Source organism: Chrysoperla carnea, chromosome 1 (genome assembly GCF_905475395.1).
Source record: "Chrysoperla carnea chromosome 1, inChrCarn1.1, whole genome shotgun sequence".
Taxonomy (NCBI): domain Eukaryota; kingdom Metazoa; phylum Arthropoda; class Insecta; order Neuroptera; family Chrysopidae; genus Chrysoperla; species Chrysoperla carnea.
The window spans coordinates 8,795,382-8,813,095 of NC_058337.1; the positions used below are offsets into that span (position 1 = coordinate 8,795,382).

General features: G+C 30.2%; 3 protein-coding genes across 3 annotated transcripts in view; 1 reads left to right on the forward strand and 2 right to left on the reverse strand.

The window, feature by feature from the left end:
* The first annotated feature begins 1,297 nt into the window (after nucleotides 1-1,297).
* LOC123290691 (zinc finger protein 883-like) lies at nucleotides 1,298-5,516 on the forward strand. The gene is made up of 3 exons (XM_044870955.1): nucleotides 1,298-1,417; nucleotides 1,498-1,924; nucleotides 3,876-5,516. Exons 1-3 carry the CDS (start codon nucleotides 1,298-1,300, stop codon nucleotides 4,763-4,765), a joined length of 1,437 nt encoding a protein of 478 aa, XP_044726890.1. The 3' UTR covers nucleotides 4,766-5,516.
* Nucleotides 5,517-7,680: 2,164 nt separating this feature from the next.
* LOC123290665 (SUMO-conjugating enzyme UBC9-B) lies at nucleotides 7,681-8,661 on the reverse strand. The gene is made up of 4 exons (XM_044870926.1): nucleotides 8,441-8,661; nucleotides 8,299-8,382; nucleotides 7,979-8,241; nucleotides 7,681-7,920 (listed from the first exon to the last, which is right to left on the reverse strand). Exons 1-4 carry the CDS (start codon nucleotides 8,504-8,506, stop codon nucleotides 7,857-7,859), a joined length of 477 nt encoding a protein of 158 aa, XP_044726861.1. The 5' UTR covers nucleotides 8,507-8,661; the 3' UTR covers nucleotides 7,681-7,856.
* Nucleotides 8,662-16,785: 8,124 nt separating this feature from the next.
* Nucleotides 16,786-17,714, reverse strand: part of LOC123290653 (tensin-4-like) — a gene marked incomplete at its 3' end in the record, with an annotated part of 29,664 nt that continues 28,735 nt past the window's right edge. Inside the window, exon 5 of the mRNA XM_044870912.1 lies at nucleotides 16,786-16,983. Coding sequence (XP_044726847.1) covers nucleotides 16,786-16,983 — 198 coding nt within the window. The remainder of the gene's footprint in view (nucleotides 16,984-17,714) is intronic.

Here is a 17,714-nt window from a genome sequence, read left to right on the forward strand (position 1 = left end):
CAGACGGACGGACGGACGGACAACCGGAAATGGATTAATTAGGTGATTCTATGAACACCTATACCAAAATTTTTTTCGTAGCATCAATATTTTTAAGCGTTACAAACTTGGGACGAAACTTAATATACTATGTATATTTCATATATACATGGTATAAAAAGAATGGGTGTCATTTCATAGATAAACCAGAGAAAAAAGTACTAGTTTAAAACAAAAATGCTTTTAACAGAAAAAAAACCGGCTTCAAAAAAAAAAAGAAAAAAACTATTCCAAAACAAATTAATATGCACTAAAAAGTAAAAAATAAAGATAATATAATGTAGTTACAATTATTGTTATTTTAGGAGTCGGTGTCAGTCAAGTTAATGCAGCAAACTGTTCTATTCCAGTTGTTTCCTTGTAATAACATTAATTGTAACTACATTATATTATCTTTATTTTTTACTTTTTAGTTTCGCTTCGCCGACATTTATTGTTTGCTTTTTTACAATATGGCGTCTAGTGGTCGCCATATTGAATTTTTATTATTGCCATATCTTCAGTAGCAGTTGCAAGGTTAAGACAAATTGATTGAGGTCTAAATCATCAAAATCGACCCACGCATTTGGTCTCTAGTGTGGCATATAGGAACACACATGTATAGAATGATAACCACATTACCACTTGGGTTGCTCAGTCGGATAAAAATACAGTCGAATTGAGAACCGTTTCTTGTTTTGAAGTCAGTTAAAAAACAGTTAATTTGACGTTTTGTGACATATTATATGACTGTGATTATCACTCAAAGAGGTTATCTAAATAACACTTATTCGCTCCGTGCGTGAGTTTCGTTTCCATGGTAACGATACACTACTTTAATTATAGAATTGTATGGACGCATATATAATTGTTTGGATTGCATTTAAGACTTACATTTAAAATTTAATATTATTGTCCTTATAACCTTCATGTTATTGTCTCACAAATTTAAATAAATAATTATGATAATTTACATTTGAAAAATAATATTTGTTCAATTTGATTTCTTATTTTCACAATTTTTAATGCATTAAGTTTAATTAATTAATTCGTGTTTTTCAATAATTTTAATTTGACATTTCTATAACATTTACATGTAAAGAATTGCAAATTAGTCATAACAGCCCCCTTTAACTCCAAAATTTTTCACTGGAAGCGCTGGCATCGATTTTATTGTCCCTACCATGTTATCTCTACATTCCATGATTGATTTCATACCTTAAAGTAAGGTTAGAATTAATTTTTTTCAACACATGATATTGTTTTAATAATTAATATAATGTATAACTTTCAAACAATTTGTCGAACGTGTTCTTCTGATGATAATTTACAGTTGCTGTTCGATAATAATTATACATTTAATATAGCTGAAATGTTAAGTGAAATTGTGAATATTACGGTAAAATGAGCAAAAATTATTATTTGTTTACATTACCAATTACCAATCCAACTTTCATTATGTTTTTTTTTAATTTATAGGTAACAGAAAATGATAATTATCCGCAAAATATATGCATAAATTGTTTGGATAAATTACATTCCGCTTACAATTTTAAGCAACATTGTCAAGAAATTCAAAAAAAGTATGAAGAATATTTAGGAACTTTGGCTAGTGAAAATAAATATAATTTTGATGAAACTGTCGGACAAATTTATTTGATTGCCGAAGCAGACGTAAGCGAGGATTTTAAATCATCGAACTATAACGATGACGAAAACATTATGGAAATCAAAAAGGAAAATGTAAAACGAAAACGAACATGTCAGATTTGCAGCAAAAGTGTTAGCAGCATATCTGCACATATGCGAACACATACAAATGACAAACCATACAAATGTAAAACATGCCATAAAGAATTTTCACAAGCTACCAATTTAAAAACACATTATTTACGTGTTCACACAGGTTAGTGCAGTAACTATGGCAGAAAATACCTCAGTTTAAAAATGAATAACCCACCCGGTTTTTCAACGGATAATTACGAGAAAAATAGTAGTTTTTAAGAAAAAAAATTTTTTTTTTTTTCTAATTCATGAGTATCCAGGAAGACAATAAAATTGCAATTCTGGGTTATTCCTGGGTGTGTAGCCCGAGAGCTGGTCGATATTTTTGGGTAGGCGTTTGAGGCATTCTGAAAATTCGTCAGATACCTTTCTCATAATATCCTAATACGAAAATGCAGGCCTGGCTGGAGGATAGCGGTATCATTAGAGCCCCTATATTATCAAACATATACAATTTTTGTAAAAAATATCTTTGAGGCAACTTTATTTTTGTATTTTTTTTAAGTAAACTTAAATATTGAAAAATGAAGATAATATTTAAGACAGACCATTTGCGAGGGATTTTAAGCCTCCAAGATGCTTGCAAAACTACTTTTCTTGATCACCTGGTAGATAGAAAATCCCACCAAAATGACGCTTTGTTTTTGAAAATATTTATTTTTAATAGTAAACAATCAATACATAGTATAAAACAAAGTCGCTTCCCGCTGTCTGTCCCAATGCATGCTTAGATATTCAAAACTATGCAACGGATTTTGATGCGGTTTTTCTAATAGATAGAATGATTCAAGAGAAAGATTTTTATGCATAATACATGCATAATATAGTAGAAAAGCATTGATAATTTTAAAGGTTAAACGAAATTGTGAACAAAAGGAGGGCAAGTGCCTGTATATGAAGTGAAAGTTATAACACAGTAATCTTCGTATTTAAAATTGAAATACAAATCCCACCACCTGGGCAAGATCGCACAAATTTTGGTTTTTAACTTCTTTAAGTAAGCTTTTGGTTAAGGCGTAACCAATTCCGTCTGCGGTATGCTTAGGGTAGCGGGTTCGATTCCCGCCGTCGCAACAAAATTAATTAAAAGTAGTAATAGGCTGGTGTAGTGTATGGTATATGCATGAAGGAGGTGCACTCAGCCTCTGAAATTGAGGAGCTGATAAATGAAATTATCAGCGGAAAAGTGGTAAAACGCATATATGGTATCACAATGGGCTGTATAGCCTAAGTGTGTCCTTCGTGGGCAGCCTTTCTGAATTGATCTTTAATGTGAAATTTATAACTAGTTTATTATTATTTTAAAAGGTTTAATTCACTTATTACTCCAATCATCTTAGGGTTTCACCTTCGAATCTAACGGAATAAGCTGAATTTTCAAGGTCTCGAAAATCCTTAAATATTCAAGGTCTCGAAAAATAAGTTTTTGTGAATATCCCGTTTCTTTTACCTTCAATCGTATTAACATTTATTATAAAAGTTGCACAGGATAACATTTCCTACAAATTTTGTCTGAAACTTCTTTTTTTGTACAGTTTTGTACAATTTTGTTGAACAGTTTTTGCAATAGAGGGTGCAGAAAATGAAGCGCTTAGCTTAACGTACTTCTGTGCTGGGTCAATATTTATAAATATAAGATATTAAATAATTATTTAAGTAGTATTTAATCAATAATTAAGTGAAAAAACCGTATAATAGACAGACTTTCTTAAAAGTATAAAAATAAGAAATTATTTTCATCTGAAATTTTTATGATAAGTAAAATCGTCATTACAGTTGGGGGACTCTTTTCCGTCCTGTGATAAACTTTTTAATCTTAGAGGTCCCCCCGACTGGAATGACGATTTTACTTATCATAACAATTTCAGATGAAAATAATTTCTTGTTTTCATACTTTTAAGAGCTTCGGGGTTTTGGTTTATGAAATTTTTTTTTTTTTAAATTATTTTCTACACTATACTTCGATTTTTTAAGTATTTTTTCTTAAAAACTACTATTTTTCTTCTAATTATCCCGTTGAAAAACCGGACGGGCTAATTATTTTTAATTTTAAACTCGTTTGCTTGTACTAGGTAAGAAATTCCCATGTAACATTTGTCATCGAAGTTTTGCAAGCTTATCTAATCATATGCGAACACATAGAAATGACAAACCATACAAATGTAAAACATGCCACAAAGAATTTTTAGCTTGTTACAATTATAAACGACATTTACGGATTCATACAGGTGAAAGATTTTCATGTAACAATTGTGAACGTAGCTTTGCCCGAATAGAAAATTTAAAAGAACATATACGTGCACATCATTTATCCCCGACGGAGAATAAATCATCCGAGGAGACGAAACCATCTCGAGAAAAGAAATTTCTATGTAGTACTTGTGGAAAATGTTTCCAAAAGCTGACAACATTAACAGACCATAGAAATTCACATTCAGGAGTACGACCTTATAAATGTAAAATTTGTGAAAAAACATTTTCACAAAGATCTAACTTGTATGCCCATCAGAAATTACACGACGGTGAAGAATCTGAAAATTTAAAAAAACCTTTTGAATGTTCATATTGTGAAAAACAATTTTCACTTCGGACGACGTGGGCCGACCATGAGAGGATTCACACGGGGGATAGACCGTATAAATGTGAGATTTGCTTTGTTGGGTTTCGACAACATACTCATTTGAAAGTGCATTCGCGTACCCATACTGGAGAAAAACCATTTAAATGTAATTTTTGTGATAAACAGTTTGCAATAAAAGGTAATTTAACTGTTCATGAGCGTACTCACACGGGAGAAACCCCATACGTATGCGTTATATGTTCTAAAGGATTTTACGATACCCGTCGTTTGAAGAAGCATCAGTCCAAACATTTACTAACGGAAAATGGGGAGCAGATGTTACCAAAAAAATCACTAGAATTAGTTTTAATAAAAAATGAAGATAATATCGTGCAAGAATAAATATTTGCTTCTTCGAAATTTTATGTGATTTTCATTTTTTTTTAATGTGAAATTTTAACAGATTTGTTTTGCGGAAAATAGCAGGAAAAAGAACAATTGTTCCATAACGAAAGCGATTTTTCCATAACCCAAAAACACTATAATCGAGGTAATACAATCGAAAAATGACTAAAAGGTCGAAATCTAAAAGACACCTTCGATTTTTACAGGACCGGGCGCAAACTATCCGTATGAGAGCGTACAAATTTGACGATTATCAAGTGGTTTTGATCAAATATTTGATTAGAAAACCAACTGATTTTATATTTTTGACTATTCTAAACATTTCTAAAAGAATAAGAATTAAAGAACGAAGAAGGTAAGAATAAAACAAGTCAAGAAACAAAAAGTGTAGTCAAAAATATTAAATCATTAACAAAATTTTAGCCTAAAAACAGAAATTTAAAAAAAAAACGTGTTCATCTCGAAAACGGCTAGACTAGGTGAACAAAGTCATAGGAAAAAAAATTGTTAAAAAATATCCAAAATATAAGATTCAATTGGATCAAATATTTGATCAAAACATTGATTTTGTCAATATCAAATTTTCATCAAAATTTGTTTCATATTCAGGTAAATTCATTAATTTTGAACATTTTAAATTACTTGAACAATATTCCTTTTAATATTTAATTATGGAAACTGGGTACACAACACATCAAAAATATCGAACAGTATTACAATTCGGTGGTATAATTAGATTAATTTCATTATCTCCCGTTTTTTTTGGTTTAGCTTGAAGATGGCAATCCTATCAAAATAATGAATTTTTTTTAACACTTGTATCTATATAAAGGACAAAAAAATGTTATTCAAAGTTTAAAATATAAGATTCAATAGTTTTATTTTCATAATAGGGAATATTCATCAAATTTAAATTTGGTTAAAATATTTTTCTTCCGTAACTTTAATGACTGGACATTTCAACTAAACCATTATTTTAGTAATTAATATCTTTTTAATTACTTATAATTAATTAATAAAAGTACAAATTCAGTGAGAGTTTAAAAAAATTTCTAATACGGAAATTCAAATTTTTATACGGACGTGACATCAAAGTACGGGCTTGTCAAATTTGTTGACATACTGTATGATATTAATTACTTACATTTTATATGGTATTTCATTGAGTTATATCATTCTACGGCTTTTTATAAGAAAACTTAATAACGAGTGTAAATTCTGTGTTTTAAATTCATTTTTTTGGCATATAAATTATACATTGAACTGTCATCAATTGGCAGATCACGTACTTATGCGTCATCAACAGAGAGCGCCAAAAAACTGCGTTTAAAAATCTCAAAATTATAATGTATTTTAAATATTTTTGTACACTTATTTACAGCATTTTTTAACAGTATTTATATTTTTTTTTATTATAACGTTGTAAACAATGAATTAAAAAAATTAAAAAAATAGATGAATATTCCCTATTATTCAGCACGATTTGTTATTACGAGATTATAAGCGCGCTCACGTAAATGTAAAAGGCACACTTTCTGATCAAATTGATTTTTGTGTACTCCCTCAGCTAAATCGGAGGTGTACTTTTAAATTGCGACCTCAAATGCCTTATTTCTCAACTACTAATCGTCTTTTTTTTTTATTGAATCAAAATGAATAAAATTCAAATTTTTGTATTCCAATTTAAATAAAACAAGTGAAAACAAACAATTGACTGAGTTAATTGTTGAAATACCCTATATAGAAAATGTTAAATGTCAGTGCTTGGTTTATTTGTTTATAAATTAGAAGAGTTTACACTAGCACAATTATGACTGTTTTCGGCCGCCATTTATTTGGTTTTCGAAAATTATTTCAAGTATTTTGTAGAATTTTTTTTTCCTTTTACGAAAATATTTCACAAGTCCTCTTGTTGCAGCTACCTGCCAATTTTCAATTCCCTTTCTTTTAAAGGTTTGCAAAAATGGACACCAAAGTTTTGTCTTAATTTAGATTGAAATTTTTTTTCTATCTCGAACGGTTTACAAGATTGGTCCTACAGATGAAAAACCCAATTGACCTATGTTACTTATTTACGAATTCAACCTCACTTTTTTCGTCCTGAGCACGCTTTAAAAATTTCAGCTTGATATCTTTTTTCGTTTTTGAGTTATCGTGTTCATAGACAGACAGACCGACGGACAGTCGGAAATGGACTCTTAGTGGAATGCTTGGTAGTTTTGACCTCGGATTACTGTAATAGTAAATAAATTTATATTACAGAGGTAGGATTGTGTTTTTGATTGTAGGATTGGAAAATTGTTCAATTCTTTTTCAGCTATGTCTCGAAAAATTGTTGCATTCAACAATTTTTTTTTAAATAAGCGCATGAACAAAAAACTCTGCATCGCTATCGCCAAGTTAAACGCAGAAACACGAAAAAATTGAAGGTTGTTAAAATGCATAATATTCGAAATGATGTTTTTGAAGTTGAACGTCCAAATCATTCAAACTTGAGGGTTTGTCACCTGATAAAGTAAAATTAATCTAATTATACCACCGAATTATAATGCAATTCGTTATTTTTGATGTTTTATATATTCAGTTTTTCTATAATTAAATTAATATTCTTTTTAAGTAATTTAAATTAAAAGCTGCTCAGAATTGACCAATTTACCTGAATATGAAACAAATAATAAAAATAGTTTTTACTGAACTCTGGGGAAATTACACGGTTTCGAGAGTCTTTTCTGATTAAATCTGGCAGATGGCAACCCTAAAATTCACCCAGTTACCCGAATTGAAGGAATATTAACCATCCCACCCAACATGAACATTTTTTAAATTTTGGAAACATTCGTTGATAACTTTGGACATCAATTTTTTATAAAAAAATATAACTAAGTATTGTTAAAATTTAATTTATTCAATAATTATAAAAACAAAATTATTATGCAGTTTTTTGTTGTTCACTTGACATTTTAAATAAAAATTACATTCTAGCCAAGAACATTTGTCTTGTTTTATGCAACGAATGTAATTTTAAAATACTGGAAATACCTTTAATGACGTTATAATATAATCAAGGAATGATGCAATGAATCGTTGGCTATTCGTGTGCCATAGCGCGCGCTTGTGCCCGTACTCGTTTTTCATATTCTAATCGATTTTGACTAAAAAAAAAAGTTGTAATAAATATTCGAACAAATAACAAATTAAATACATACTTACCAATAAATTGTATAAGCTTCAGCCTGAGCGGGATCACGTACATTGGGTTCATTTAATAAGTCTTGTATTCCCAGTAATATTTGCTTAACAGTAATTGCTGGACGCCAGTCTTTATCCTCATCTAATAATGATAAACATACTGTACCCGAGGGATATACGTTTGGATGAAATAGTGGTGGTTCAAATTTACATTTTGGTGGACTTGTTGGATAATCATCTTTAAAAATCATACGCAGTTTATAATTTCCATTTTCCCATGGGGTCTAAAAATACAATGGCATTATATTTGTTTAAAGTTAAATTACCTCGTTTCTTTTTACCCCTTTTTTGCCAGGTATCACACATTCCCAGTTCATTAAATTTACCGAACCATCTGGATTTTTTGATGGACGAGCTACGAATCCCTGTATTTAAATTAAAAATTTAATTCGTAAACAAAAACATTCAGATAACAAGCCTTACAAATGGGTGATCTTTTCTCCATGCTTTTCTTTCTTCAGCAAGTCTTTGAGCGGCGATTCCAGACATATTTAAAATTATCTATAATGTACGTGTAAATAAAAGTACGATTAAATTATTTCTTTGTATTAAATAGCTTGTATTATAGCACTAAAAAATGTAAACCGCGAATTATTACTGTCTACTTGTTATATGGTCTAATGAATAATGGCCATTTTGTGTATTACTAATTTCATGGCATTTTCATGGGTTTTATGCAAAGAATAGTACCGTTGGATTTAGTACGAACATAAAATATCAACCATAGACATCCGATTTAAAAAAGACTAAAATATTAGCGTGTCTCGTGACAGGATGTACTAGGCTTTAAGCTGCCGACGATGACGTAAAACGTATTAAGCATGTTATATTATAGCAAAGAGGTGATATACAACATGTTATATAATAGCAAGAGGCTTAAAAGCATAGGAAACGGAATAAGTGAATTATTGACTGTTAAAATAGAGACCGACAAAAGGGACCGTCTTTCGTCTTTGTCTCTCAGACTGACAAAGAGCTATATTAATATTTTGAATTATTGTATAAACACGTGCATGCTTGTGTATTTTATAGAGTAAATATAAGACAGACAAAGACAGCAGTCGCGTACTTTTTTTAGGTCGGTTTCTATAACGATCAATCGTTTGGATGGCCACATTACGGTTCTATGTTATTACTTTTATGTATTACAGTCATTACTTTGAAGTATGGAAGAAAGACGTGGCTTTATAAAATTTATTTTTAATAATTTTTGATGTGTGATATCAAAGAATACAGAATACCCAATAGAACATCATTTGTATATACACGTATCCGTACTCACCATTTTGGTAGTTACGAACTTCTTCTCCAGAGGGTTTAGGCGTTACATATGTATAATAGACTGGTCAATCTACATTTTTCGAGCCATAGTCAAGATGCAGCAAACCAATACATGTAAAAAGTCGTAAATTTTGCGTAGAATTCAATGCACTATTTTTTTACACTTTTAAATTACGGGATCACATTCAAAATGACTGCCCAAGTTAAAAAATTATAAAATAAAAAATTTATTGAAAAAAAAAAACTGTTAAAAATTGCATTTTTTTGAAACGCCCATATCTCTTTGAAAAATATATATTTTTAAACGACCCTTAGTCAAAAGTTAGTCGTTTATATGCCCAAGAAGAGCGTTTTTGCAAATTTGAAAAATATTGAAAAGTTTGGGCAAAAATCGTTTTTATCGACCAAAATCCAGTTTTCTTTTAATTCCAATAGCTCATATACGCGTGCTTTTTTATAAACGTTTCTGTCCTTAAAATTTTCTTCAATAGTTGCCTGAATATGTGCGGATATTGCGCGCTTGATTAATTGATGGGTAACATGCAAAATATCGGTCGAAAAATCGGTTGTGAAACATTTTGAAATACTATATGAATTATTTTTTCCATTTTTTTTATCTAATATAACTGCTTCTAGTTGACACTTTATATTATTAGTGAGGTCTTAATTATGGATGGAGGTTTTTTTCTTCACAAATTTATTTGGACATCTCGTAAAACTGTGTTATGCGTAAAACAGAAACGTTTATAAAAATGCCTGTCCGTCTTTTAAAAAAAAAGAGATATCAAGCTGAAATTTTGAACAAAAGGAGGATAAGTGCCGGCATATGAAGTGAAGGTTATAACACAATAATATTTCTATTTAAAATTAAAGTTGCCCTGTGAAGCGGGTAGTTCACAGTTAGTACTCCAAAAATTTCTATTTGCCTCAAACATAATTTTTGTATTTATATGCAAAGTTCTTTTGCAAGCATTTTCCAGGGTTAAAATCCATCGCAAATGGCTTGGCTTGTTTATTTTCTTCATTTTTGAATATTTAAGTTTACAAGAAATAAAATTATAAGTTGCCTCAAAGATATTTTTGGCAATCAAAAATTTTATATGTTTGATAATATAGGGATTCTAAAGATACTTCTACTTTCCAGCTAGGTCTGCATTTTTGTATTAGGATATTATGGGAGAGGTATCTGACGAATTTTTAGAATACACCTACCCAAAAATGTCTACAGCTCTTCTACTATTTCTGCTAAACCACCGATTTAGAAAAAATAAAACACGAGATGGCGCAAAGGTCATCCGTCAGGAATAGTTTACTAGTGTATAGATTGAAATGACCCACCCTGTATAGACTGATAAACACATTACCACTCCTTTGCGTCGGGTGAGGCGAAGTCGGGTAAAAAGATGATTATTATAAAGAAAAAACATAAGAATATCATAAATACTTATCAGAAATTTTATTGACAAAAATAAATAACTTTGATATACAGGTCATAAAAAAACATTAACATAATTAATTAACGTAATTATAAGGAGAAATTGTTATATCACAAAATACAAAATGCTATTTATTATTAAATTTTTTAACGTGATATAATTAGTCATTTTTAGGGATCTTTAAACGAAAAGTTAACACAAAAATCGTTTTTTTCTTTAGTTAATCTAACAATTGATTTTAAATACTTTTTTCTTAAGATTTGACTAGTTTCTTATATTTGCTTCATTATTTTATATAATTTTGATCTAAATATTAATTAGCTCGTGACTCATGTTTTATCTAGTTTTGATGTAAGCGTCGCCAGTTACATGACAGTAAAGTTTGAAAAGAACCTTTGTCATAATATCTTGGATCAAAACGATGTCTTCTATCACTGATCAATGAACATAAGTACTTAATGTGACATTTATTTTGTCCTTTGTCATGTCATCCATGCACTCAGAGTCAATGAAATAATTACTTGAAGCCAGTGCCGAAACTACAATAGGGCAACCGTGAACCGGAGCAGTGTTCCCTCGAGATTACTTTAGCAGGTGATGGATTATCATTCAGAATTCATCATTATCATTAGGGTTTCTGCTTGGGAAATTTGATTTTGGTCGAGCCGGAAACAAAAGGCATCGAGGTGTACTTGAGAAGTCAATTTCGTTGGCTAGGTTACTTAAAAAATCACGCATATAATACGTGGTGAGCCCATTGTATCGTATTGCTGTCACCCTGTCGCTCGCGCTGCAAACAAAGCCAGCCACACTCACATAAATAGAAATATAATAAATTAAAATACTATTATTTTTACTTTGCATTTCCACAATATTATTAAAACGAGGGTTTTTTGGATGGGGCCCCAAATTTGGCTTTGCCCCGGGGCATTTTCAGCTCTAATTTCGGCCCTTGATGAAGCTGTTATTAGATGCTTAGAAAAGAGAGTACCTATAAGTTTGTAGGGTTTTTTGTAAACTGCATCATTTGTAGGGTCTGTTATATAGACTGAACTGTAGAAGATAGAAAAGACAAGTTTAAGGAAGTACTCCAGTAATCGTAAAATCAGCAAGTTATACGGTACCACGCATAGGGTGTAAGCTAATTTGCCAGACGCCGTATACCCTACATTACAACATTGCAACGCTCATAAATAAAATCGGTTGTAGTGATCCGATTATAGTGGTGTACCATGGATCACATATTAATAGAATATGTGCTTATGTCTCTTTTCATTACCACTACTACAAGTTCTATTGACTTAGAATTATTGCAGGATTCTTTACCAAAGACTCCACATTCTATTCCAAAGAATTAATATTAATCATGAATTTGATGTGATTTCTTAGTTCGATAAAACAGTGTTGATTTTGTTTTAAGATAAGTATGTACAGCTTAGTGGTACGGATCTCTCACGACACTCTCTATATTATAATAATATAAACTGGCTCAGTGGTCGTGTGAGTTAAATCGTCTTTAAAACGTTCGGCTATTGGACTGGAAAGTTGCGGGTTCGAATCCAGGTTGCTCACAGCGGCAGTTTGAGCAATTATAATTATTGGGGCGGTAAAATTGATTACACTGTCCTCGCTTGGATAAGAACGAAGTAACCGACTCCACCCACATCATAAATATTTAATTATATATTGGATCTAGTTTAAATTAAAAAAAATAAAGATAAATAATATTGATGTGGGTGGTGCCTGTTATGGATAGATATCTGAAAAACGGAGGTTAACCTCCATTATTATTATTATATTGTTATAATATCGAGCGCAATATATTTATTAAATTAAATTTTTATTAGATTTAACTGTCACGAGCTTACTAATTTAGCTACATTAAATATTTATAAAAGATATTACAAAATTTTTATAGAGTACAATTATTTTTATCAATGAGTGTAAAACATTAAATATGACTCTTTAAGGCATTAATTTTTTTTTTAAAGAAATTTATTTTTGATTTATTTACAAGTATCTTCATATATAATCTGTACAGACTAGGTTAAATGCAACAACTACTTTTTAAAATAACTCAAATTATTTTAAGGTATATTGCATTATAGTACAATGAAACTAAATATCTAAAAATAAAAATGTCTCACATCTTTGAAATTTGCCACAGTTGTTTGGTAGGTTGTAAAAGCTTCGTATCCAAAAATCGACCGCTCAGAACAATTTTTACAAATTACAAAAGAACTATGCGTCAAATAAAAAAAAATCGAATAAAAGTTATAGCTGAAGTAATTATGCACATTTTTGTTTTTTAATATAAAAGATAAAAGATAAATATAAAAGATATTTCTTTCAAAAAAATAAACAACTTTTATGTAAAACATTTTTTTGTAAACATCCTTAAGGATGTTTAAACTATAAACCCTCAGGGCTCTAATTAGGACAAAAAAAGAACGTTTTTTATTTTTCGTGAATGTTTCACAAGACCATTAGTTTAAGCAACCTGCAGATTTTCAACTCGCTATCGTTTACAGTTTTGGAGAAAATGGTCACCAAAGTTTTGTCCAAATTAACGCTCTCGCGGATAAACAATGATATTTACGAAATAATGTTTCAAGCAAAAATTGTTTATTTTTTTATAAAGAATGACTTTTATATTTAAACTTTTGTTTTATCTCTAACGGTTTACAAAATGAGCCCTTTTTCACTTGATTGAATGAGCAAAAAAGGCACCATTTTAAAATTGGCATATCTCGGTCAATTTTCAAGCTAGAAAATAGGAAAAAAAATGTGCACAATTACTTCAGCTGGAAGTTTTATTGGAACCTTTTTTTTTTAATACCCATAGTTTTTTTTTTTTTTTTTGTAATTTGTAAAAAACTGTTTTTAGGCTTTCCCTGAGAGGTCAATTTTTGATTCAAAGATGCATGACATTTTTCTTTATTACCATGATTTTTTATTTAATTTTGTTATGCTATATTGTAAATAAGAAATAAAATAATTTTTTGATCCTATTTAGAAAAAATTATCTAGTTTAGAAATTTTTATATATTAGTTGAAAGTTAAATTTTTTTTTTTATATTTTTTTTTTTAAAACCCCAAAAAAGTATTTACACATGTACATATTTATTTTTATCCAAACATTCATATAAATGTTTCTAAAACTACACATGGGAGGTTGAAATATTTTTGCGCAATTTTTTAGATAACAAAGAAACAAACAATTTTTTAACGAATTAAGAAATTAATGTTCTATTACTGCTCTAGGATCAACCGTATGAACATACAAGCAAATTTTTCAACTTGCGTTTATCTATACTTTCAGTAAACGTCAAGCATTCAAATGTGGGTTTGAATTTTAGCTTTAAAGAAACGCTCGTTTTCATTTTTTTTAAATAAATAGATTTAAAAAAAATTAATACATAATGTACATAATTTTTAGTATAAATTTTGTGGCAGTCGTTATAGTGTAGGCGCTGAGTGGGTTTCGTATGCATTTACAGGTTCAGTGCCGGATTAACAAGTAGGCAGAATAGGCAGTTGCCTGGGGCCCCCGATTTTAGGGGGCCCCCAAAAAATGAAAAAGCCTTCTAAAATTTTCTTACACACATAAAATTCTAGAGAGTGAAAGGAAATATAATCAGAACTGAAAATAAATTTTACTCAAATAAATAAAAATCAATTGGCCGCATTCAAAAGGCGACGACCGACGAACTAGACAAAGTTCCTAAAAAGGACATTTCCGACTACTTTGACACAACTTATAGTCATTTGTATAAGATTCTAATGGAAGATCAATTAGCCGATGTATTTCCTAACACAGAAATAGCTCTTCGGATTTTTTTAACATTAATGATCACAAATTTTTCTGCCGAACGATCCTTCTCGCAATTAAAAAAAAAATCGAAGCTGCTGAAAGAGCTACAACGCGACAAGAGCGATTCGAGATGTTAGGTATACTTTGCATTGAGTCAGATTAAGTTTGTATTTTTTAATCGAAAAAAGAAGGGAACGGACGTGAAAAAAGGGCCCCCAAGTTGATGGTTGCCTAGGGCCCCGTTGAGGATTAATCCGGCCCTGTACAGGTTCCACCGAGCAAGGAGTGTATTTCGTATTGCTCATCGGTCAGAGTGGGGGAAATTTTGTTATAAATAACTTAATTGTTTATACGGCCATAAGTCCTAAACTATTGAAAATTTTAGCAAACAATTTTGTACCATTTTATTCTATATGAAAAAATGACTTCTTCGGCCAATAGAACCGGAGATATGGTAAAAAATTGTAAACAAAAATGATATGGCATCAGGTCGGCGCGCAGCTAAGTTAATTTGTTTATAAGAAAAATGTAAATGCATGTGAAACCCACTCTCTGCCTACACTATTAAGGAAAGATTTCTTTATATTTATATCCATAGGCGTCACATCCGTGTTAAATATACAATATAATTGTAATTCGCGACTCCGAGATACCATAGATAGCACTGTAATTGCGGTTGAAGAAAGTGTAAACGTCAATCAAACAAATAATCATAGAACATATAATCTATTTTTTATCATTCACAAATCTACTTCGTAAATCAATTACCAGAAATTCTATATATGTTCTAAGATAATGTTTACATCCTTCTTTACCCACTGCTACAGTGCTATTTGTGATATTTTGGAGTCGCGAATATTGGTTAAAATATTTGCATTTACATTCTTACTCTTCCATACCTTTTATATAAGAATAAGGGGAATGATATTTTTTGGTCCATTCATATATTTTTATTTAAAATAAAATCAGAATCAGATATGTTTCAATTTCTTGTATAAATAAACATCATATATAGTTTTATTAAAGCATTATTATTTTAATTCATTTATATTTATTTCTTTGTGTTCATAATTTATAATCCAAGAATAATGAATATAAAATATCACTCAAGTTTGGAATAATTTGTTGTAAGCTGTAAATTAAGATACTAAGTATTAAAAAGCCGAAATTTATAGCGTTTTTAATATTTTGAAAATGGTACGTTGTTATTTTAAAGTTGATCAACCTTGTTACTTCGCGTAAAACGTTCTAACAATATACATTTTTCTGTATCCCCTAACCGAAACTACATACTTTCTCGCCGCATGTAACTCGACTGCAAAGAACGACTTTTGTGGCTTGTTTTTTGTAGCATAGCAAAAATTTGTAAAATTATAACGATTATAAAAAAAAATTTGCAAATTTTCATTTGTGGTATGTTGGGACTACTTTTAACAGCTCTTCTTTGTTGACATGATCTGATTAACAATGATTAACTCGTTCACGATTCGTCAGATCGACAAAAGCCCGAAGATTTTGTATTAGAATTCCATCTTCTATTTATCATTTTTCGGTTGTTGACGATTTTTGAGATATCCCGGATAAACTTTCTTTCTGTTAGTTAGACATACTTACGATCTAAGCAAAACAACGCAAGCCACTTTTAAAAAGCTATCATTTTCTCCGCTCAACACTCTCTTTCTAGGACTGGAGGAGTTACAATATGTTGTACTGCGAGTTCTAAAGAAAAATGTTTAATTTGAGCGGGCGAATAAATATTTACTGGCTGCATCTAAACACAAGCCTGTAACAAATTATTTCAAAGTTTATTTTCTTGGATTATTTTTGCGGGCTCACCTTTTTTTATACTTAAAAGTACATACACGTAAAAACTGTACCGATCACATTTAAAAAAATTTTATGTCTGTATTTTAATGCAACGAATGTATCAAAAAAATTAACTGGGAACTGGATGTTGTTAATATTTAATTATTTTAAATTAATATTTAAATACACGTCACAGAATATTTCAAATACACGTTGAAAATATTTTGGACTTTACCGCATCATTGTCTAGTAGCTATGACCAGCGTACCACAATCCAAGCTCGAGTATGCCGTAATCCAACCACGGCCAATTCATCGAAACAATAAATTTTTTAACAGTTTTTTTTTTCTTCAAAAATGGCAGAATGGCAGTTTTTGTCTTGTAAAATGTTCAGTTTGTATATTTTAATCACAAATATTTTATTTATTTAAATCAGACATCATTTTTCGAAAATCAGCTAATGTGTTATAATCTGGATCCGAGTCAATATCAGCAAAATCTCGATTGGAGTCCGATTTTGCAAAATTTGGATTAAATCTACTTAGTGATAATGGACACGGTAACAATTCAGGCATTACGGAATGATGTGTAATTAGCGCTGTTAATGTTGTGAATTCTTTCGTAAAACCCTAAAACGAAAAAATTTATAATTAAATAAATAAAAATTATCATTACATTTTCGTTGAGTGCAGAACGGAGCAAGCGTTAGAGGTAGCAAATTTGCCAACTTCATAGTATAAAAAATAATTTTCATGTACGCCATTTTGGAATTATATGTTTTCTGGGTTTAAATCTGGATTCAGCGAGATCAAAAAACAAAATTTTTACCATATTTTTCCTTTACTTTTTCTCTCTTAGATTCCTACGAACTCGAAAACGGACTTTAAGAGAAATCTTGACACGTTGGAGTTTAGCTAGTGTATAACTTAATTATGTTTATTTATATTTAATGTCAGTATTATTGAGTCAATATCAACATTGATCAATATAATCGTTTGAGGAGTATATTGAAACAATAATATTGACAATAAAGAGAAGAAGTCCTCCATTAATATTATTTATCTCATCCGGCTATATTCATTAATGTATTGAATCATCTTCGGAGGAGTATATTGAATCAAAAATACTGAAGGCAATTGTTTTGGCAGTAACAAGAACCTTGGAGGAAACAAAGTTTGAATATATTCATTTTTGTATTTGAAAAAAGTGAATTAGGCCTGCTCGGTTTCCTGTTTATATTTATTTACAATAAAGCAATTTCGCTTCGAAAACAAAAAACCGAATCTTTCTAGCATGCCTAGAAGTGCCTTAGAATTTATATAAGTCAATGAGTCAGTTTTAATTCCTTAAATACACAAAT

Bases quoted from the DNA above. Each gene is read 5' to 3' on its own strand.
- LOC123290691 (XM_044870955.1), top strand. From the start codon at position 1,298: ATGTATAACTTTCAAACAATTTGTCGAACGTGTTCTTCTGATGATAAT. The intron at 1,418-1,497 runs GTAAAATGAGCA...TTTAATTTATAG, and splicing joins GTGAAATTGTGAATATTACG to GTAACAGAAAATGATAATTA. The intron at 1,925-3,875 runs GTTAGTGCAGTA...TGCTTGTACTAG, and splicing joins TTATTTACGTGTTCACACAG to GTAAGAAATTCCCATGTAAC.
- LOC123290665 (XM_044870926.1), bottom strand. From the start codon at position 8,506: ATGTCTGGAATCGCCGCTCAAAGACTTGCTGAAGAAAGAAAAGCATGG. The intron at 8,383-8,440 runs GTAAGGCTTGTT...ATTTAAATACAG, and splicing joins GGAGAAAAGATCACCCATTT to GGATTCGTAGCTCGTCCATC. The intron at 7,921-7,978 runs GTAAGTATGTAT...TTTTTTTTTTAG, and splicing joins GAAGCTTATACAATTTATTG to TCAAAATCGATTAGAATATG.